The sequence below is a fragment of the Paralichthys olivaceus genome, chromosome 15 (genome assembly GCF_024713975.1).
Source record: "Paralichthys olivaceus isolate ysfri-2021 chromosome 15, ASM2471397v2, whole genome shotgun sequence".
NCBI lineage: Eukaryota > Metazoa > Chordata > Actinopteri > Pleuronectiformes > Paralichthyidae > Paralichthys > Paralichthys olivaceus.
Window position 1 is genome coordinate 4,534,720 of NC_091107.1, and position 23,218 is coordinate 4,557,937.

The 23,218-nt window shown below is 42.9% G+C and overlaps 1 protein-coding gene across 1 annotated transcript in view; it reads left to right on the top strand.

Moving 5' to 3' along the window:
- Positions 1–7,778, top strand: part of LOC109635892 (polypeptide N-acetylgalactosaminyltransferase 10-like) — a 127,236-nt gene extending 119,458 nt beyond the window's left edge. The window contains exons 9-12 of the mRNA XM_069539906.1: positions 560–781; positions 1,014–1,130; positions 3,317–3,466; positions 3,707–7,778. Of these exons, the coding sequence (XP_069396007.1) occupies positions 560–781; positions 1,014–1,130; positions 3,317–3,466; positions 3,707–3,871 (654 nt within the window). The 3' untranslated portion in view covers positions 3,872–7,778. The remainder of the gene's footprint in view (positions 1–559; positions 782–1,013; positions 1,131–3,316; positions 3,467–3,706) is intronic.
- The last annotated feature ends 15,440 nt before the right edge of the window (positions 7,779–23,218 follow it).

Below are 23,218 nucleotides of genomic sequence, written 5' to 3' on the forward strand. Positions count from 1 at the left end.
TGATTCAGTTTCTCTTTCATATTAAAGATGCAGTAGATACATTCAGGTGTGTTATGAATATTCAAAATGATGATGCTTAAACCTCTTAAAAATAAAACTTTTGTGAAGACGCTCTTTTCTTCCCCTCTTATGATTTGCGTTGAGTTGCTTCTATTTTTTCATCACCTGCCTTTTCGGGGATGATGACAGCTTCCTGTGTGACGACTGGACGACTTTCCGCTGCAGCTTTGATCACATTGCCGTGTCAGATCAGTCAGAACATGGCAGGACGTACAGACGATGGTTTCAGTGAAGAAATGGAGAAATCTGCCACCGGGCCGGTTGTTAGCTGTTCACAGAGGAAGTTACTTTCTGCTGCTTCACTCGACAAACTTTAAAAAAAAAGGGTTTAGGTAGATCGAGTTTTTGATTTTGTGCAGAATGTAAAACCCAATGAGGCAAATTAGTGACTTCTCTCGAATGAAGAATATTCTCTTATCATAATTGGTTACAAAGCTGGTTGGTTGTAAGATACATTTCATAAACGTGAAATGAAAGCAAAAGTTCGCTCTGATTTCAGAATCTGAAGCGAGTGGCCGAGGTGTGGATGGACGAATACGCTGAATACATCTACCAGCGCCGGCCCGAGTACCGCCACCTGTCGGCAGGAGACATGACGGTGCAGAAGGATCTGAGGAACCAGCTGAACTGCAAGAACTTCAAGTGGTTCATGAGCGAGGTGGCGTGGGACCTGCCCAAACACTACCCACCGGTGGAGCCCCCTGCTGCTGCGTGGGGGGAGGTACAGTCAACCTTTACATCTTCAAAACACGGATAGATCTAGATTAAAGTAACAAAACAGAGATTTTAAAAAATAGCTTTTACCTAGTTTCTTAAATAATAATGGCTTTGAGCGTAACATGTAATCAATCAGAGTGCCAGCTTCCATTCTATTCTAAAAGCCAGGTGTGCTTGCACCTCGGTGATTTCCGATGCTAATGGCAAATGTGCTGTTTTGTGGGTTTGTGTTGCAGATCCGTAACGTGGGCAGTGGAATGTGTATGGAGAGTAAACACTTTGTGTCAGGGAGCCCCATCCGTCTGGAGAGCTGCATCAAGGGACGGGGAGAGGTGAGCTGGAGCCATGGACAGGTGAGCAGCCACGCATTAGTCCACAGATATAAAGACTTACGTATGTTTTACTGAGCAGCAGCGCCCCCTGCAGCCACACGTGTCCGAGCGATGACGTGGTTTTCGTGTGTATAAAAAGTCTATCAGTGTGTTGAGTTCAGCTCTGACTGTGTCGTCCCACTCGTACCCATGATCCTCTGCTTCCTGAACCAGAAGAGCAAATCCACCAAACTCTGTTTAGAATTATTTTTAATTTAACAGTTTCCTGCTGAATATTGGAGATAAACTTTGATTTTTAATAACTCCTGAGTATTTTTAACTGATCTACAGTTCAGCTTCACTCGTCAACGTGCTGGTGACTCTCAGTCACTTCTTCTCACAGGAGAATCGAACCCACTCACCAAAGTTACATAGAACAGACGTTCAGAGGAAACATTCTCCTTATTCACACTCACTCAAACGTCAAACCTTTGTTGTTCATTCATTTCTTTAAATAACCTGATGCAGTTCATATTTTTAGTTAATGGAGCAGGGATTGTTTTTCTACACTGCATTTATAGGATTTCATCTTCATGGGATAACTTTGCTCCATCAAGGTCCAAATTATATTTGGTTTAATTGGTTTTGCAGATGGTCCCGGGCTTTTGACTATTTCTGCTTTTCTCAGGTCTGTGCAGGAGTACGTCTAATACCTGAGCGGATAAAAGCAAACTGCTGGTGTTCAGATCACGAAAAATGGGAATCACATCAAGTAAAATGTTTTGATGGGTTCTGGATTAACAAAATATCCCAAAAAAAAGAGAAAATCCGCACACCTAAAGCTGTCGGATGTATTTTTCTTCTCAGAATCCATCAGACTCAGAAGTCTGAGTCTCGTGCTCAAAACGTCACTGACGGATACGTCCTTTAACAGAAGCTTTAGGTCTGTGGATTTTCTCTTTTTCAAACGTGTCAGGTCGTTCTGTCCCGAGAGGAATCATGAGACATCACCCTCATTGACAGATTGTCTCCTTAGTAATTGCATTTCTTGTGCTGAACACACAATAAAAGTCAAATGCAGCTACACAGACACGTAAACAACTCACTCACACACACACAAACACACATCACACAGCTTCATTATCTTTACATTGCCCTTAAGGAGTCTGTTTGTTCTCACACGTCACCCTGAAGATCTTAAAGCCGAGCTCATAATGCGGCCTTAATGGATTGAATGTCCCCCCTTTGTTTCCGCAGCTGAAATACTGCACCTCAGAGCTCTGACACTTGAATTGCTTTAATCTGAAGATGCATTGTGGTTTAATCTGCGTCACGGTTGCGATTCTGTATTTCTGCGCCAGCGAGAAATGGATTCGCTGCAAATCACAGGAGTGGAGTCTGGCAGCCGTCCCCGTCAGAGCTTTTTGATTCAGTCGAGAAAAGAACCAGAGGAGCTGATGCAGAGAGTTTGTGAGGCGATTACACAACGTCACTGATTCACATTTATTTATGATCAGATGAGAGAGCGATTAAGAGAATCGAGAATCCGAGCTGTAAAAACAAAGTGGAGATTTAAGAACATCATTAATCGCATCGTCATGATGAACGTCTCTCCTTTGAGTTTGATGACTCATCGTGATCTTGGTGCAGTTTATAGATGATCAGAAAACACTGTAATGTGCTGGATTAAATATATATATATATATCATTTTTATATCAAAAACACTTGTAATGATGAGACTTTGTAATATTTAAGAGCAAAATGATGGACCGGCTGCAGTATAGATCATAAACCCTGCCTCCTCCATGTTTGCAAATGGGACAGGGACAAAATTAAAAAGATGATTTCTGTCATTTTAGGTCGTTTTTGTCACATATCATGATATTTGGTTTTAAATATTATTATTGACTCCAAATGACGTCAGCAGCTTGATATTGTTTTTGGAATGTGTTCTCTACAACTTTAGAAAAATAAAATGGTTTGAAACCAGTTTAAAGGTCAAAAACATGAAGGAGTCTGATGATAAAGTTCTAGAATTGTAAAGTCAAATTTATAAACTGCCGAGTTGAGACAATTTTTTTCTCCTGTCTCAAGAGAAGAAGGTCTAAGTTGCTGCGTCTCCCACCGGAGTGTTAGATGAAATTTAAAAGCTTCTGGTCACTGATCAGACATTAAAACCTTTTCCTTTGCTCTGAACTCAATTTAAAATGTGACGTTGAACCCGCAGGTTTTTACGTTCGGCTGGAGAGAGGACATCCGGGTGGGCGACCCCATGCACACTAAAAAGGTTTGCTTTGATGCCGTCTCCCACAACAGCCCCGTCACCCTGTACGACTGTCACGGCATGAAGGGCAACCAGCTGTGGCGCTACAGGAAGGTACGAATGTTTAAACTGGATCCTGACGTACTTTATCTAACTTAAATAATCCCTCTGTCCTGCACATTTTGTGATTTTTACTTGTTTAATTGGTAGAAAATGAATTCAAATCTGCAGAATCACCAGTGGTTGTTTTTCTCGATGGGACATTTTATAGATGAAAAGGTTCTGATGTTTTTTTTTCTCTCTTCCTGTCTCTCTCTCTCTTCCTGTCTCTCTCTCTCTCTCTTCCTCCTCCAGGATAAAAGTCTGTATCATTCCGTCAGTAACAGCTGCATCGACAGCAGCCCGAACGAGCGGCGAGTCTTCATGAACACATGCGACCCGTCCTCGCAGAGCCAGCAGTGGCTGTTCGAGAGAACCAACGCCACCGTGCTGGAGCATTTCAACCAGGGCGCCAACTGAGGCGCTCCAGTGTCCAAGAGAAAATAACTTTTGACACACGAAGACGCCGATCTGCTGCTGCTGCTGCTGGGAAATGGGATTTTACGTTTCCTCTGGTTTCCTTGTTTACCTGGCGCTGAGGTTTCAGCTGTTTCTCTTCGGGGCGCTCGGAATGAGGCAGGATGGGAAACTGTCGGGGGGGTTGGTTAAACACATCAGTTAGAGGAAAGACTGAGTTGAGCTCTGACTGATGCGTTTGTGTATCAAAGTGACTTTGTGCGTTTGTTGTACCACAGCGGCGCCGTGGCACCGGGTCTGTCTACTTCCTGATTTTGCTGTTGATTAGTCGTTTCACGTTCCTCTCCTCTCTATTCTCTTCTGTTTATTTCTTTATCCATCTCCTCTCCCTCTGTTTTTCCTCCCTTGGTTTTCACCTCTGTCCATCCACGTTTATCCTCTGTGTCCATTTCTTTCCCCCCTCTTGTCTCCGCTGATCTCCCTCAGCCTGCACGTCCGTCTCTATCTGCCTGCATGACTGCACCTTTGCCCACCTTCTCCATTGTCCCTCTCAAATCCCCTCATGTCTCTGCAGCTCTGACAACCTCCCTGGAGGGGAGGGGAGGGGAGGGGAGGCCAAAGTCATCGTGACACCTGGGTGAAGCCAGGCAGAACCACTCTGAAAATCACCAGGTGAACTGATTCTCCCTTATCCACCCTCTGTTCCCCTCCTCCCTCCCTCCCTCCTCCGCCCCTCGGCCTGAGACTCTCTCGGCTCGCTCTCCTCCTGTCTTTGGATGTGGGAAGCCGCAGCTTTGAATGTAGCAGGTGGAAGTTGACAAAGAAATAAGGAGATTTGCCTCCTTCCTCGCTCCTTTTCCTCCTCTTTCCTCGCTGTATTTATCGATGGATTGTTTGTCGCTGTGCCACATTCTATTGTTCCTCCGAGGCGAGCGCTCATCTTAACACCGGGGTTTATGCAAGTGGACCATTAGTGGCGAAGGGCTTGTTTGTTGTTGCGGTTGTGATGGGGGGGGGGGGGCAGGAGCTGCTGTCACACCGACTCTCTGCCTCGCCCTCTCTGCTCCGAGCTCAGTCGCCCAAACGACCTCGTCACAGACGGCCGAGCACGGGGTCACGTCCGCTGGTGGCTTGATAACCAGCTACGTGAACGGCAGGCCAGCTGATCCACGGCAGGGCCACCTGATTGGCCGGTTGCCGAGCTGACACATCACTTTAGCGAACAGAGAGACGGACGGTTTGGGCTCCGGGACTGAGACGGATGTGAGGCTTTAAAATGCATAAAGCACTTGTGTCATGATAAACTTGAATGAAATCTTAGTGCCTTGTTGGAAGAGGACTCGGTGTGTGTGTGTGTCTGTGTGTGTATATGTGTGTGTGTCCAGAAAAGCGTAGGAAACAATTCAAGGAAAAACTGGAATCTTTATCCAGAGACGTCTCCTCCCGACTCGTCGGAGCAGAACCGGAGTTAAGGGACGTGAAGACACCGCAGACTGTTTTAAACAAACGTGTGTAACTGCTGGCTGTGAATAGAGCTAAAAAAAAAAACTTTTCTTCTCCATCATACTTTCTCCTGCCTTGAACTACAGCCCTGAGAAGACCTCTGTTATATTTCAATCACGATGCTGTGTTTGCTTTTATTTTTCCACTTTTACAATCCAAAGTCTTTTTTATGGGAAAGGGAATTATTGTTGTTTTCCACCTGTTTGAATCCCTGTTGTTTTTTTTAAATAATTTAATGTTCCGTCCCCTGCACCCACTCTCTCATCAGATGTTATAGAGCAGACCTACACCATGTACACGTTGTCCCGCCTTTTAATAATCAGATTCAGGTTTTGTGCTGTGGTAGATTTTTAACCAAAACCAAAAAGACGCATCTTTTAACTATCCTTAGTCATTCGATTTTTATGTTGTCGTAACATCTAGTTTTCACACATTAAGTCTAATAAAAGTGAAGATCGGTGTTCTATAGAAAATGTGGATTTCACATTTTATCATCAATTCAAATATTCGTCATTATCAAGATTTTGCATCACGAACCTGAATTAACACAAATCCCAGTTGAACACTTGGATTAGAGTAGAATTGATGTTATTATACCAGTGAGTAGAAGAAAGACGTCTCTTCGTAGTGATTCAATAATTTGACTTTAAAGGTCTTTGCACACTATTATCTTTCAAACCTGTATCGTTCTCATCAGCGACAGAATTTCCCTGAGCTTTTATTAAGTTTGTCTTTCTCAAGAAATAAACTGTTTGATGTACGTCCTGAAATAAGTCGTGAAGCTGCTGCGATAAAGTTGAACCAGTGAAACTCACCACGTTCTCCCGTCTTCATAAATATTGGTTGTAGAAGTATATTTCATCATTTTTTCTTTTTATTATATTCTTTATTGCTTAATGCTGATCCCCTCTCTCTCTCTTCTTGAGGCAAGATTTTAAAATCCTCGTTATTTATTCACTAAATCACGTCATAATATTCTTCAGATGTGTCGTCAGTTTCATCAGACGTCAGTTTTAATTAACGAAAAGTAATTCATCAGTTTTAACTCTTCCCCGGTGCTCACTCCGTAACTTCACTTTCTCTCGCCCTTACCTCTTTGACTTTCACACTCCGCCGCAACTCGCACATGTTCACTTTGTAAAGAGATGAGTCACTGTCTCAGACCACTGCTGTAGCCTTGTTTCCATGACGACAGCAACACGTCTGACCTTTTCACGCCCCCTGATCTCGAACATTTCCTACGTTTCCTCTTTACTTCAACACTTAGTCACGGTGACGGTGTTTTAAAATCATTTTGGGATCATTGGTGCATTCTGGGCGGTTTCAATCACTTTATTTTGAAGGATGATTCACATATTGTACTGGTTTATATACGAGGGTCGAAATAAGATTCTGGTTTAAATATCGTTATTTATCTGAAAGAGTTTTTTATCGATAACATCTGATTTGCTCGGACTCCACTGAGCTCATGTCACAGAGTTTGACAAATGACTTATTGACCATAATGCATTTTAATTTAACGTATAAAGAGTCGACAGAAGAGTCAAATCAGGGGCCAAATGGGATAAAAGACGACAAATTGATCAATATTATCTAAAGAGTCAGAAAATAATGACCTGTAATGTGAAAGTGATTTTCTGCAGACAATCATTCTGCAGATTTCAGCCTTAGTTTCCTTTTCATGCATCATTTCAGTACTTTCTTAAAAACTTGGCTCCATGTAGAAATGTTCCCAAATTAACAGGGACTCCATTACAAGTCGTTAGTTCGTAAACTGTTGTGATGATCTGGTCCAAAGGGTTCAGAGCAACATGATGTGAAATTAAATCAAATTAAACAAACCACCATCGCTTTTCATTTTGGTTTTACAAGACATTAAAAAATAAATACATTTCTGTCCAGAGACAGAAGTTGAATTTCTGGAGGATCCTCATTCAGCTTATTTTATCTTTCTGTTGATCATGTCAAGTTCTGTTACGTCATGTATGTTTTATATTTGTTCTTTCTCCCCTTCTTCCCTTTGTGGTTAATTATTAAAAACATCATTACTGTGGCTCCTTTATATGAAATATAATTATTTTAATATCCACTATGATTACAAACGTATTTTCCTGTGATATCGAAATACATTTTTTCCCATCATGTTGTAAAAATCAGTTATTTTCTAAGAGTAAAAGGTTTTTAATGTCCAGCATAGGCCAGCTACACAACATTGTGTACATGTGTGTTTGTGTAGGGACGTGTACATTTTGTATCTCATGAAAAGAAAAGATCCAGTATTTTTTTCTACTGACATTGCAACTGTAAAAGTGTATTTAGATATTTAACAGACTGTACGATCAAACTGGAATTGTATGATATTTTTTCTGGACATTGTAAAATAAAAGGTTTCTATATTTGGATGAAAGCACGTCTGTGGTGGTGAATTAAAAAACAAACGTGATGAATAGATGAAAAGTTAGAAAGACATTTAATCCACACGAGGACAGACTGGTGGGAAATGAAAACTCCTCCACATCTCACCAGACCTCATAAACCTCATTATTCTGAACAAAAGCCTCGGCATCTTTTCTCATCTCGACTCGCAGAACGTTTGCAGGAGCTTTTACAATCTGAGCGAGGCAGAGACGATGGAGCACCAGGTGGACGGAGCAGCGGTTCATTCCCGCCGCCGTCTCCTGGAAATAACTGGAGCACGGACGTCTGCTGCCCAGAGCTTTCTAATTTCCTGCCTGTGCCACTTGTCGTAGGTTTTGTGTTACTTTAATCGCCTCTGTGACTGATGGAGGAAAAACACACTTCCAGCCCCAAACCTTAATCCCCATAATCATTTCCCAGGCAAACTGCTAACTCTGATAGCTTTCAGGTCGGGCTGATTTATCCGCGGCTGGAATGACATTGCTACTGCAGGGGGGGGGGGGGGGGCAACTTGTCACAGCGGCTCCAAACGAGGCAGAACGATTGCGATCATTGTTCAAAACTGTAAAATGATCATTTGTTTGATCTATTTGACATTTTATTGAATCTCCGCTACACAAGAGATTGGTTTCAAATCCTAACTGATTTTAAAAACATGAGGAACGACAGACGTAATCTATTTCTTAATCTTTTAATCAACACAGGACGACACACAAGACTTATGAAGTACATTTTGTCTGAAAAGGTCAATTTCAAACTAAAACAATCTCTGTCCACACGAGGCTCTGGATCAGTTGTAATCCTTGTCCTCACTATAACACACCTAAGAGACATATCAGGTGACCTCTTCATGTAAACAGTCGTCTAACTGTCTTCTGACTGATTCTCCGTGTTGTGTTCACTCTAGAAGCTGAAGCTGGTGGTTTTCTTCTGAGAGGAGGTCATGTGACAGGAGCCTGACGAATCAGCAAAGGTGATTGAAAAGAGTTTGGCCGTAGCACGGGGACGTTTCTACTTTTCTCCTGGTGAAAGAAACAAACATCTGGTTTGTAGGCAGCCGTGTTTGACTCTCAAACACAAGTAGACAACTTCCAGCTGGTGATGCTTCGTTCTGTTTATTCTGTGAATGGCTGTGTGATGAGTCTCTGATTCATTCTGTGACTTTAAGATTCTGTCTGTAAACTCTTCAGGATCATTTAGCCTGAAAATCTGTTTAAATCAGTCTTGACTCTGCAGCGACCCTGTGACCAGAAATCATCATCAGCAGATCAGACGATTTTCCTGTGAAATAGTTTCCTCCATTCGTATTTATTTCCAGGTAATTGACCAATAATCAGCGTTCCATCCGACTCCCGAGCTGTAAGTGGGACAGAGATCAGACTATTACATTAGCCCAGTGCTCACTGAAGATATCCATTCAGGTTCTTTAGTGGGCTCAGCACCATTATACAAAGAAAAACTAAATCCAATTGTCTCCCATAATTCACTAACGCCCCCCCTCCCTCACTTCCTGTCGGCGCTCGGCTTCCTCCAATTACGCAGCAAAGTGGAAAGATGTTTCAATGACAGCGTGTCACACTTTTGGTTGCACACACTCTCTGAGGGCAGGGTGGGGGGGGGGGTTGACACGTTCGACTGCAGGGACGTGTGGGAGAAACTTTTTTTTTTTCCTCTCTCCTGAGGATTATTTTTAGCTCGGCTGCCGTCATGGGAGAGAAATAAATGGAGGGAGGCAGAAAGTTTTCTCATCATTTCTATCGTTTGATTTTTACTCGTCTCAAATCATCAATTTAACTCAACTGTCGAGAAAAGTGTCGACAGCAGCAGCAGCGTCAGGGCGGCGGCAGTTTCCTCAGACGGTGGCGGAGACAGTAGTGAGTGGAGACAGTACTGAAAAGTAAAACCATGGTGGAGACAGTACTGAAAAGTAAAACCATGGTGGAGACAGTACTGAGTGTAGTGAGGCCTGAAACTGCAGTATTCAGCTGTAGTGGTGTAACGATGTACATTTACTGAGTTGCTGTACTTCAGTCCAGTTTTTCATGTATCTGTACTTAACTTAAGAAGATTTATTTTCAGGTCATCCTCACTTTCACTCCATATTTAGTATACACATATATCAGCTGTACTTCTACAGTGAACCATGTCACATGTAATCGAGTTATCGTCTCTGATCCAGTCAGGAGCAACATTGGTTTAAAATCCTCCATGTTGTTTTCCAAAATTCTGACGTCAGAGCGCATGAACGCGTAAAAGGTCGGAATGAGTCCCAAACCAGGAAATTGGGAAAGTCAGAGGAGCACGTGAATGCGCAGGAAGAGGAGTCATGTCGAGTCTCCACACAGTGAAAGTTTGAAAGGCTGTGAGGAGTGTGATGTCATGGACACACACACACACACACACACACACACACACACACACACACACACACACACACACACACACACACACCTGTACGAGTGTGCGTAATGCGCACTGACCGCCGGCTGACGCGTGGGGCCTCAACATCCACATCCACGTGCGCCACAGACGCGTAATGCCCCACAAACAGAAGGCTCCGGTTGGTTCAGCGCCTCAGAGGGACTCGTACCGAAAACTCATCTACAGGTAAGACACGCTGTTTAATTGTCTTCATGGAGTCAGCCGTGAACTGGTGCGCAGGTGTAACGTGTGTAAATGTGGCTCCACTGACGCGCACGGTGCGTGGTTGTTAATGGGCCGAAGACGTGACACGCACGTTGGGCGTGTTGTGCTCTGTGTGGCTGCAAAGTGTGCGTGAGGACGAAGGCATGTCGTGAAGCGTGTTTGTGATTTGTTCTGCTGCTTGTGAGTTTAGATTAATGTGGAAACTGAGAAATGGAAGATTTGCTGCTTTGACTTGTTCATCGTTGTTATATTAAAACTGAACTTAACACCTTCCACTCTATTTTCTTTGTCTCCTTCAGAGACACAAATATCAACCTGCAACATCAGAAACAGAAATCAAAGCTGCCAGTTGTGTTTGTGTGTCTGTCTGTTTGTATTTCTGTTGTTTGCATCAGTGTCGCTCATTTTACCGTCGGTGGCCAGAGGCCTTGTGTTTTCAGGTTTTCTGTTTGTGGGTCTTGTGAACACGATGCATCAGATTAATCTGAGCGAATATCTACTTTCATTTATCTGTGAAGTTGTTGAGAGAACTTTTCCGCTCCAAGGTGAGAACGAGGAGAGCAACATTGATTAAGTAAAGGTCAGAACTTTTATTTTTAGAATCATCACACACTGAAATACTGAAGCCGGATAGATTTTTTTTTTTTTTCACAGCAGGTTCTGATTGATGAATGGGCTCCATTGTGATTCTCATTGCGCCTTTTGTTGCGTCTGTGCTGAGGCGAAATGAGTCTCGAGTGGATGTGTCATCGATTCCTCTGCTGCTTGAAACGCAGCATCGCAGAGAAATGACAAGAACATTCATCTTCCTGGTTTAAACGGAGGAGTTTGGGAGAAGTTTTCTGTGGGTGAGACTGAATCAGAGTCTGGATTTGTTCACTCTGCTGAGACGAGCACGACGTCTTCACTCGACTCCAGATGTGAGTCATCTTTGTGACTTTTAAAGAAAATCTGAAAAGTCAAGTGGAGGCAGATTATCTCTTAAAGGTTCAGTGAGTAGAATTTAGTGACATCTAGAGGTGAAGTTGCATATTGCAGCTGAACACCCTCCCCTTCCAAACATGACAGAGAACCTGGAAACTCACATGTTTATCTGTCTGCCTACATTTTGATTAGATTTTTAAACACTAACCTTATATCTGAATCGTTCACCTGTTGAAGAGCCGTGAATTTTACGGCTCCGCTCGACTCTGGAAAGACACGGGGCGCCGACTTGATTGGTATTCAAGGTGATGCTTCTGATCCGGTCACAAACTGGAGGCCGATACCAGAACTGAAACGCATTAAAGCACAAATAGAAGGAAGCGGAGGTATGAAACCGGATGTGACATCTTGTGTTCTCGTTGCTCGGTGCCACACGTGCTGCTGTCGGCTCGAATCCAGGCCGGAAAACTCTGCTCCGCCCTGATGTAGATGTGAAGAGTCGTGAACAGAAATGAGATCTGAGTGGAGACTCTGAACCGAGGGAATGAAGCTGTACGTCTCTTTATTCTCGGAACATTTTTACTGTCTGGTTAGTTTTGTGTATTTCATACTTTAGCCGCCTGAATTCACTCGTGTCTCTATTTCTCTGTCTCATCTGCACCTGTTGCCATCGTACGTCTCTGTGCTCGTCACTTCTTTCTTTATCTGTTTTCTTCTTATCTCCCTCTGCCTTTCAACATCTCTGCTGTTTTACATATTATCTCTTCCTCACTACTTCTTCTGTTCTACCTCATTTTTTTCGTATTGCGGACACCGGACACAAACACGGGCAAAAATAGTTTTTAACCAAAACGTGTGGATGTTGCCTGAGAGCTCGTCTTGTCGAGATGTGATGAGCGTGTGTGTGAGCAGCGAGTCTGGTGAAACGTGTGTGTGTGTGTGTGTGATTGCCGCTGTGCAGAGATCCTGTCAGATGATTAGAGGCGCAGTGCGGGCGGCCCACTCTCTGATGGCACTGATGAGCAAACTGTCAGATGGCTGTCAGCCTCGCAGCCCTTTTGTTTATTGGACTGTCAGACTGAAAGCTCTGCTGGCTGCAGCTTTTATGTAAAAACTACACTTGTCTTACCGACTAAATCACAGGCCGGAGCCGCTGTGAGGAGGGGCATCACATCACCGCTAATTGGGCCACAGAATGGAAATGAAATCGTCGAGCTGGCCGAGAACCGGCAGGAAACATTCTCCCAAAACGAAGCAAAGGAGGAAAATGGAGAGCGGCAAACGACAAGCTGCTGCTCTGTTCTGACTCAGTGTTCATAATAAAACGAACAAATAAAACCTGCTCTAATGTAACACGACTGTTTGGGATCATCTTGATGCAGATGTCGGTAAAACGCAGTCTGATGGACTGAAGTGACAGGAATGGATCAGAGTGTGAGAAGTCAACTTGAGGTTTGCTCGTCAGTTCTTTTTATTCTGAAACTGTGAAGTGACCTGAATCAGTTGTGATGCCGTTTAAAATTTATTTTAACATTTGAAACAGGCTGACGTTGTTGTTGTTGTTCGTCATAATCCTTCGAAAATGACAACATTAGAAAATGTGACGAGGAGCTTCCAAAAGCATTTTTAGTTTTTTCTGATGAGCTCACTTTAAACAGTATTTCTCTAAATCGAAGATCCTTTATAGTAAAGTGGGGTTAATCGATGAGTGGGTGATTTCAGACACAGGTTTAACTTGTTAGTCAGGGGGTTGAACCAGCAACTCTCCAGACACGAGCCCAGTTTTCTAACCTTTCTAAAATAAATATGTTGTTTTATCATCTGACATTCTGTTCTTGTTATTTCAGTTGCTATGTGATTTGTTCTGGTGTGAAATACTGTACGGAATACGGTTGGACGTCAGTGATGACGACTGCTGCAGCACAACAACAGGAGCTGAATGGAGGATAATGGAGCGTCCAGCCTGACCAGCAGCTGTGAGGGACAAAGACCAAACAAAAAAAGCACAATGGGCAGCACAGAATTCTCAATAAGCGTAATGACGTCCTTGTTCAGCTTAAGCATCAATTTGGGAAGCGGCTTGCAGAGCGACCAGAGCCACACAGACCGCTCTGACTCTGGGAAGCTTAAGTGGTGATGACGCCGCAGCTCCCAGGATTAGCTGTTCCCTCTGCTCTGAGGATAAAAATAAACTTTTCTGATTGTGTGAGACTGAAGGAAGTTCAGCTCTTGCCAAACTTCAGCTCCGTCGGTTGCATCCGGATCCTAAAAATGTTTATATTCAAACTTCGACTTCAACTTCTTTAGGTAATTAGGCAGGTAGCTTTGTTTTTTTTTTACATCCATCCAAGGAAAACAATGGGACGTCATCCTTTAATGTTCCGTCTCAGCTTATATATTTTATTCCCACATTGTCCGACGTCCTCGTACGTCTGACAGAGCCTCATCCAGAGGTTGAGATTCAGCCTCATAATGTGGAGCGACCAAGATTTAGACACACTCAGTATTTGTCCGAACCTTGATATTTAAAATTCAACAGTTCTAGTGGAATTTTCCGTATTCATCTAATATCTGTGTTCTCTGGAGAGCAGCTGTGTATCTGAGGTGGTTTTTGTTCCATGATCTGAATCAGTTTCCTGAGATTAAGAGGAGAAAGACAGGAGTAGTTTCATATATTTAATTTGACAGGAATGAAAATTTCTAATTTCACCTCAACAACTGAAAAATGTTTTATTTTTCTCAGGTTTTCGTTCGTGAGTCTGTGACATTTGCAGGAAAACTCATCATGGTATCATCTCCAGACATCTGCTGGTGTTCGTCTTTGATTTTCTCTCACACACACACGCTGCTATTGTGGATCCAGAGCACAGCGTGGCAATCCGTTAATTACATAGCTCCCAAAGTTCAATATTTCTGAGGCCATAACTACAAAGGGAAGAATGAACTGCATAAATAATGGATTCAGCATTCTCTGTGATTAAAGCTGAATATCAAACCAATCAGACCGTCACCGCGGCAGCTATCTGATTCTCCGATGTTTTTTCCAGCCGCGGTGATTCTCACTTTCCGCCGCTTTCATGCTTAAAACACCAGGGAAAACGGAAGTGGAGAAAAAAAAAAAAAAAAAAGGATAAGCATGAAATATTTGTTATGCATGAGTTCATTTTATTCAGATTTCCCTCAGTGTGATAGTTCATATCTCAGACTAATATGGTTTCATGCAGATGAGCGTCTCCAGTGAGGCGCCGTCGCTAGTTTTTGTCTGAGAAAACGACTTTGAATTGTTTGCACAGAAAGTTCACACGCACACACACGCGCGCGCGCACACACACACGCACACACACTGAGCAGTGTCAGATGTGGGCCTGCATCACTTGACTGGGATGAATAATAGATCACAGCTCAGTTTAAACTCTTTGTTTGCTTCTCACCTCCTCGCTCGTCCTTGTTTGGAACCAAATCAATCATGTTTCAAGTCGATCAATAGACTTCGAGATTTGACTTTCTCTTCTCCATCATTTTCCTCTACCAGTTTATCCACAGCAGATTCGCCCCCCCACCCCATCCATCCATCACACAACAACTTGATAAGTAGAACTTATATTGAGAAAACAAACATTTTACGTGAAACCTAAACATAATCACATGTCTGCTGTATTTATTCTGTAAAATAAATTCTCATATTGGCAGTTTCAAATGTTAAAATCAGAAAAGGCTCCTCATTCGTCAGTGTTGGACCTGAACCAAGTGACTTTTGTTAAATCAATGAGACTCTGAATAAAACCAAATCATTTGTCTTTTGTTGTGTAAAACCTTCATTACGATATTTTATAAGCTTTTTCTCCGCAGCTCTGACTGACTCCAGTGAAATAATTCTTATAGAGATTTGAGAGTGTTGTTTTAATCTCATCTGGATTCATAAGAAAGCTGGGAAGTTTGTTTCAAACTATAAAAGTTAAACTGATCTCGACTTTGGGAGGTGGTCGCTGTCCGTGGTCCTGAACCTGACACGGAGCTCGAGGATCAACAGTCTTGACTTCAAACATTTAAAAAAAAAACTTCCGATCTCTTCATGAGCAGTCGGGTTTTATTTGTGCGACTCTTCAATCCTTTGTGTTTTCACACCTGCTGTGTTTGGAGCAGAAACCTGAAGCCATCTGGACCCAATGTGGTTTAGCTGTGCTGCCGGGGGAGGGGGAGGAAATATCATTAATACGTAATTTTGGTGGAATGTACAGCTGTTTACTTCCTGTCTCCACCTCCCTGAGGAGCTGCCTCTCTGTGTCAGGGTGTGTTTGATTGCGTGTTGGTTTGTGTGTCTGTGCGTCGCAGAGACGTGTCATCTTTTAAGAGATTACATTTTTTCCTCCTGTCCTCGCTTTGTAGAGCTTTGTGCTCACGAGCTGCTTCACCGATATAAAAGAACTTTTCCAAAGGCGCTCTGTCGCTTCTCCTTCGACGTTTCATCCATTTATTCAGTCGATTTCTGTCTTCAGAGGTATGGAGGAGGTGTGGGGGTGCTGTTGTGTCACTGTGTGTGTGTGCGTGTCTCAAAATCCAATGCTGTGAGTTTTTAAAAGCAAAGTTTTCGTCTCCTAACGCTCTGCCCTCACCTTGAAATCCTTTATACCGGTGTGATTTATTTTCCAACCTGATGACAACAGAGTGTGAGCATCAAACAAGACGGAGCTTCATGTTCCGTCGTTAAAATTTCACCTTGAAAAACCATCGAGTCGTAATCTCGTGCGTCAAATATTTGTTTCCATGAAATGAGAAAAGGCTGAAAAGGGCAAAGTAACAAAACGGGTGAATTCTTAAACACCCCAGTGACATTTAGTCGTTTTCTTCTCTTTCTTCATTTGTTAGTTTTCAGTCTTAAAGCACAGTTCACAGACTTTGAATCCAGATGCTGAGAAATATGGACTTTTAATGTAACTTAAGATCAATTAAACTTAATATCTGACCAGGATTACGAATTTCCTCTTGATGCAAACTAACGTGCACAACAGGCTGACAACGCCGGCAGTTCAGCTCCATGTTAGTTTTTACTCTCAACTGATGTTTGATCACATGAGAATCGTCACCCCTGGAGGCAGTTTAAAATCAGAAATCAGAATCAGAAGGAAAAGACTGAATGAATAAGTCGAAGAAGATTAAATGCAGGAGGACGTGGACGCAGGTTTTTGCGGGTTGACGTTGTTACGTCGGAGCAGAACTTGCACCTGTTGCTGTGCAACGGGAGACGAGTGCAGCAGCAGCTCACAAGTATTTACCAGCCAGCAGCCAGATTCTGCTGAACTTCGAGTGTGACTCCTCCACCACTTTGCCCCTGAAAATATTTTACTGTGAGAAGCCAAACGCACTGAAATGAGACACACAGACGCTCCTGTGACGCTGGGTAGACTGGGTTGACTTGGCCGTGGTCCTCGAAGGTCTCTGCTGGCACTTTATCTCCCTGTGTCGACTCTGTGTAGAAATGGCGCTGTAACATATTGCGAGTGGGCGGAGCTCCTGCCTTTAGTGGCATTTGCAGCAGCTTCATTACGCTGAAAAGGAAAGAAAACCTTCTGTAATTGAAACTGATTGGATCTCAATTAGGTTTGAGACTTGGCGCTTTCCTCTGGTGATTTTTGGCAATTTCACGTGGGCAGCTGAATCTCCTCTGAAGGTCCTTTGCTCCGAATTTACTGTAGCTCTGTGAAACATGAAATCAATAAAGATCTCCAGCTGCGGACGCTGACAAGTTGTTGTTTTTTCTTTCTCTGTTTAATCTGGTGAAAAGTCTGGATGCTTTGATCAGCACTTTCAAACCTCGACACAGCAAAAACAATCTGCCCCTTCTTGGCTGTGAAGTGATGAATCACTGGTAGTAAGTTGTGTAACTGTTAGTGTAAAACCAGCAGCAGCGAGGACGACACTAACACTTTAATTTAAGGTTATTGCCTCCAAACTGAAGTAAATCAGCTGGAAGCAACATGAAATGACATTTTGATGTTGTCTCGCCTCATCAGACGAAGTGTGATGAACCAACACTGAGCTGTGTGTGTTTGTGGGGCACTGTGGGGACATGGTCACAAAAATCAGGTCCCCACAAAGTAAATCATTCAGCTCTTCAGAAGATTCCTTTTCCCAAATTGCGAAGTCGTTCTGACTTTGGTGCAGAGGCACTCATCATGGGCTGAATGAACATATATAAAACATGATAAGACAACCTTCCATCTCTCTTATTATTATTATTACTGTTATGACTCAACACTAGAGGCCACGTTATAACTTCAAATATTAAATTACTACTGAGAAATGATAATAAGAAGAATTTAGACCGTTTATCCAGTGATCATTGAAAAACATTCTGCACCAAATAGTTTCTTCAGCCATGAACCAGGATTTGAACATGATGCACTTTGCTGGTTTTGTTCTTCATGGTCTGATTTCATACGTTTAGATGTACTCAGACCTTTTTCCCTCTGGAAGACATGAAGAGAGGACGGAGTCTCTTCACTGAAGGAGCTCCAGCAGTCTTTAGCTCAGTGACCTACTTGTGTAAAGCACCAGGAGGGCAAATGCTCCCTGACCGCATCCGAACTGGCCTCAGTCTGCTTGTTGAGGTCCGGTGACGGGCAGCGCCGGAGGGACAGACGAGTCGGGAGGGACACGCTGTGACGGCCTCCTCTGACTCAGGAGAACTCTTACTGTTCCCGAGAGGAAGTGTTGGACGAATCAGACGAATCAGCCGCCGTCGGTGAGTTGAAGTGTTGGGAAAGGACACAGTGGATGAAGCCTGAGGGCAGAGGTTGGCCTGAGTGAGTTCATGGGTTGAGTCTGCAGTTTGTCAGCGTCCACGACAAGGTTCGTAACGACACTGTCGTCACGCAAGCACATATTCTTGCTCACATATGACAAATGCAATCAGCTGACGTTGCCTGAAACAAATAGAAGTTTTGTATTTAGTCATTTTTAACATTTCAGTGGGATTTTGGAGGATGTGCTCTGCAGAGGAGTGGTGGTGGGACGAGATCTTTCTATGGCTCCATTGGAATAAACACTAACTGACGTGAGTGATTAATATAATTGTTTTTTTTGAAGCAGGAAATGTGAAAAAGCACTTTTTCTTTTCTCTTTTATTTATTTTTTATCATCTTGAGATGGACTTTTCTGACATTTTTGCCATTTTCTCAGGGAATGATTCATGGATCTTAATGAAAAATCAGGTTTATGTAAGTGGACTAATGTGTGAGTATGTGACATTTGGTGCAGACATTTATAAAAATACAGATCTGGTGGATTTAAATGTCATTTCATGGGGGTGGGTAGATATTTTTGAAGCTGCTGCATAGTCGAGCAGGAATGTTTTATCACGTCTTTGCGAGATGGGCGCTCGGCGGAGGTTTGACTCAATCTCAGTCCCAATTTACTTTGTGTTAAAACAACATGATTCTGGTATTTACAATAAATGTGTTGCACATAGTTGTGGTGCAAAGTTAGTTTTTAAGACATTTCATCGTGTCCATTGGTGGGCGTCAATGTGGCTCTTGTGCGATCAAGCAACACAACAACACAGCCAGCTTGTGTTCCCTGTGATCAGACCCAGAGAGGACCCCCTCCCCCCCGATCCTGTCAACCATGTCCAGCAGCCGAGGACGCTGCTGCTGATGATGAGGAGGATGAGGAGGATGAGGAAGAAGGCAGCACTGAGCTGATCTGCTTGCTGTGTGTGTGACTGAAGAAGTGCCATGTCCTCCACCGGGGACCCTGCAGCTTCTCGTGTAACTCACTCCACAGAAAGAGTGACTGAGAGAGCAGAGGGATTTAGCTTAGGTTACATTCCTGCGATCACATAATCCGATTTCTTTTTTTCAAGTGAACATTACAGGCTCGGTTCAGACGGGACCACTTTAGTAGGTCAGGGATTTCAGGCTTACGAAAGAGGTGGCGAGAAAAGTATTTCTTCTTTTTTTAATTTTCATCCAATCAGAGGACGGATGAGGATAAAATAAAGGAAAAGAAAAAAGGAACATTCGTTCTCTACTAAATGTCAGAACTCTCCGGTGTGAATCTGAGTGTCTTTACTGCAACAGTAATAAAGATCTTGTTAAAGACAATGAATGGATTCCGTCAACAGATTTTCTCACAGAGCGGCATCACAGCACCGATGTGCCGCTCACACATCCAGTGCGGCCCTGGCATTAGTGTAAATCCTACCTCCTCCATGTTGGCAGAAGGGACGTGGAACGAACTAGAAAGTCAGAGCACAGGCTGTAACTGAATTTCTCTCGAAAGTGATTTGTGTTGCGTATGTTCAAGTGTTTGGTTTTAAATATATATGTAACTTCGTGTCTCAGTCAAAACAATAACTAAAGACCTGGTTTGATGATGTCATGAAGCAGCATGGGATCATGGGAGATGTTGTCTTAATAAGACCGACCCTCAACTGGTCAAATGTATGAATCTGTGAGACTTTTCCATCGCGGCTGCAAAAACTGTGGCTCCATGTAACGTCTGGTGGTTTTCATATCTGGGATATTTTGGCTTCAGTTCTGGATCATGGGATGAAGCGGAGACGTGTCGTCCATCTTTAAATCCAGTGTTTGGCGGTTAATGACCAGATTAAATGTTCTGAAGAAATCTAATTGACTGGATCAGAAGTCTTATTTAGAGCGTAAAGGCAAAAGTTGAAAAAGAGCAAAGAGCTGAACAGAGAGAAGGAAAAAGCAGAAATCAAACGTGGTGCTCGTTTCCTTCTGTCTGGAACTTTTCCTTCAAGGTGAAACGAGCCTGCAGATGGATAAAAAGAGGTGAATCAATTGTGCTGCTTGGGGAAAAAAATAAAAAACGCACTTCAGACACCTTGAAGTCTGTGAGAATGATGTGAGCTGTTGTCATGGAGAATGCATTTGCAGAATAATAAGAGCGTGAGGAAAAGGGCCTGAGCACAACTTAAGGGTGAGGCACGACCCCGGGCTTTGATCTCGAGTAAGACGCTACTTGTCGAACTCGAACATCAAAGCGGCGCAGTGAGACGATCTTTCAATCTGCTCTGAGTTTCCCACTGAGTGACTCATGGACGCTACAGATGGGAAAGTGTTTTATCAGTGTGACTGAACACGACAAGAAGATTCACTGCAAATATTAAACTGACACATTTTCTTTTCACGGTCGGAAACTGTCAAACACCGGCTGCAGGGCGATCTGTCTCACTTCAGCCATCACAACACAAACCATGATCACGTTCTATTGTACATAAACATATTTATATAGTTTCAAACTGCTCTGCACCCTCAACTCCCATCATCCATCTGAGGTTTTATTCAGGTTTATAACATTATTTCAATTTGTGTATTTGACTGACTGGTCGTGCGTTCAGCTAATTATTTTAAGTTTTTATTGCCTCCGCTGAGGATATTTATGTTTGTACAGTTGGTTAGTCATGAAGATGAAGTAAAAATACCCTGAACAGATTTCCATGAAATTTGGAAAGATGTTTCATTGGTCAAAAAAGAAGCAAAACATGATCTTGAAGAAAAGGTCAGACATTTGATAACCCTCTGGTTAAAAATGTTGTCGTTCATATGACGATTATCATATTTGTGAAGCAGGAAAATTTAAAAATCGAAATCTTTGATTTTATTTTTGGGTAAAAATGGCTAATTTAACAGTCTGAGGAATATTTACAGATAGGACAGATATTCACTAAATCACTGAAATTCGGTGTGGTTGTGTGGCAGGCTACCCTTTATTAACCATTAAATGCCCAAGTCTCTATGACCTTCAGAAAAAAAGTTATGGAAGAATATCTGGATCTCCAATGGGGTTTCATCCCTAACCCTAATCACAACGACACTGGTATATTGGTGATTATTGTCATTACCCTATCATTATTCAGTACTGCTATGCTATTGTACATGAAGAATATTTTCTCATCTACAAGTATCTCAATTATTAATATCATAATTAGAAAAAACTGGATTCTGACAGAGCTAAACAACTTTTCCTTTTTAACCTTCTGTGTCGTCTCCACTCACGTCTCCTCATTCCTCAGTTTCTCACTGTTGGGTTTGTAGATGATATCGTAGGGTCTCGACCTCACTATGTCAAGTGGCTTAAGATACAATCAATGTTGTGATTTGATGCTATAGAAATAAAGTTATTGCTGAGCTGGAGGAAAGGTCACGGCGTGTCGCTGTAAACATCTGGATGATTACGTGTTCTCCAACTATTCAGATTGTTTTAAATGAAAAACGAATAAACTGCACCTTCTTCAGACAGACACTGAGTTAACAGTGGTGATACTGAGAAAAGGGAAATCTGCAGAAATAAAACAGATACAGTAGAGAATAGAAAATCAATGACTCCTGCAGGAAGATGGGACTTCACTGGCATTGTAATAACCACGATGATTGGCAGGTTCAGGTATTTCGGTGCATGAATAATATGTGGAACAACCCGTCTCCTGCAAGGTCATTGTTCGGCAATAAACCAACAGAGAAAACTTCTGAGTTCTCAAAGTCTACTTCAAATGAGATCCCTGCACGGGACCACCTGGGACCCCTGGGAGTCAGGCTGCTGCTGAGATGCTAATTGGACTTTGTCTTCTCTCTCTCTCTCTCTGGCTTGTATCCATGCACCGTCTTGTGTGGGACGATCAAGGTCTCAATTACAGCAGATTCGTGGCATGTGGGAGCAGAAGGGCTAATAATGATGCTTGTGGGTTTTTTTTTTTCACGGAGAGGAGTTCAAACAGAGGAAGATGCTGAGAAACCTAAGTACCCACTGACAGAAGAACAATAAAAGTTCAGAGGAAGCAACAGAAAACCGTGGAGGATTAAATTATCTGCTCAGAACAATTAGGGCCGTTTGTGAGAGCTGAGTAACTCAGTCCAAACTCAAGTCGTGTTGAGAACTGAAAGTCATTTTCACACCAAACATGACGCAGCCTTGTCGCACGATGAGAGTACACACAAAGTTAATGAGGAGACACTCAGGTTTAAAGATGTGAACTCAAACTAATAAGTACGTGATGCAATGTCAGCTTTGAGAATGAACCCGACCTCTGGATGATGATGATGATGATGATGATGATGATGTGGACCCACAAATGACGGCTTTGGCTTCTCTGGCATTTTCACAACAGGTACAACGCAGCAGTTGAATATTTGCAGGTTGTTTGCTCGTTCAGGTACCGTGAGCAAATGATCAATTCTTGCTGTGTTGAATGTTTTGAATGTCCAAGAATGTATTTGCTCCAGTTTGCAGAAATCACTCCGACGCTCCTTTTGAAACCAGAGCGTATTGTGATTCATTAATTTTACTACATGCGAAAGGAAATAAATAGTCATCATGGTTGATGTGCAGCTTCTGTATGATTCATAACACACACTCCAATAAACACTGTAAGAGGCAAAGTGAGTGACAGTGTACACACATTTCATGGCGATCCAATTTAGTCCAGACTGCAGACTCATCACTCTCACCCACATAACATCATTATATACACACACACACACACACCACGCAAACCTTGATTTCATGCCATGTGCAAAATGGACCTTTTAAAATCCACTGGTTGCAGTCCACATAGAAAACTGAAGCACCATTACAGCTGCAGAGAAACTCAGAATTTTCTCCGTCTGAACCTGCAGCTCTGCTCGGCCTCTGGCCCAGCTGAGGCCGACACCGGTCGCCTGCTGAGGTTTATTAAAAGGCACAAAAGCTTCTGAAAAACCTCCAGTGAATCTTCCCGAGGCAGCGAGGACCTGAATAAAAGGAAGCGATGGTGATGAGAAGAAGAAGCTGCAGAGGAGAGTACATCTAGGTTAGATGAGGAATATTTCTTGCCACTAGAGAAGCAGAATCTCTGAC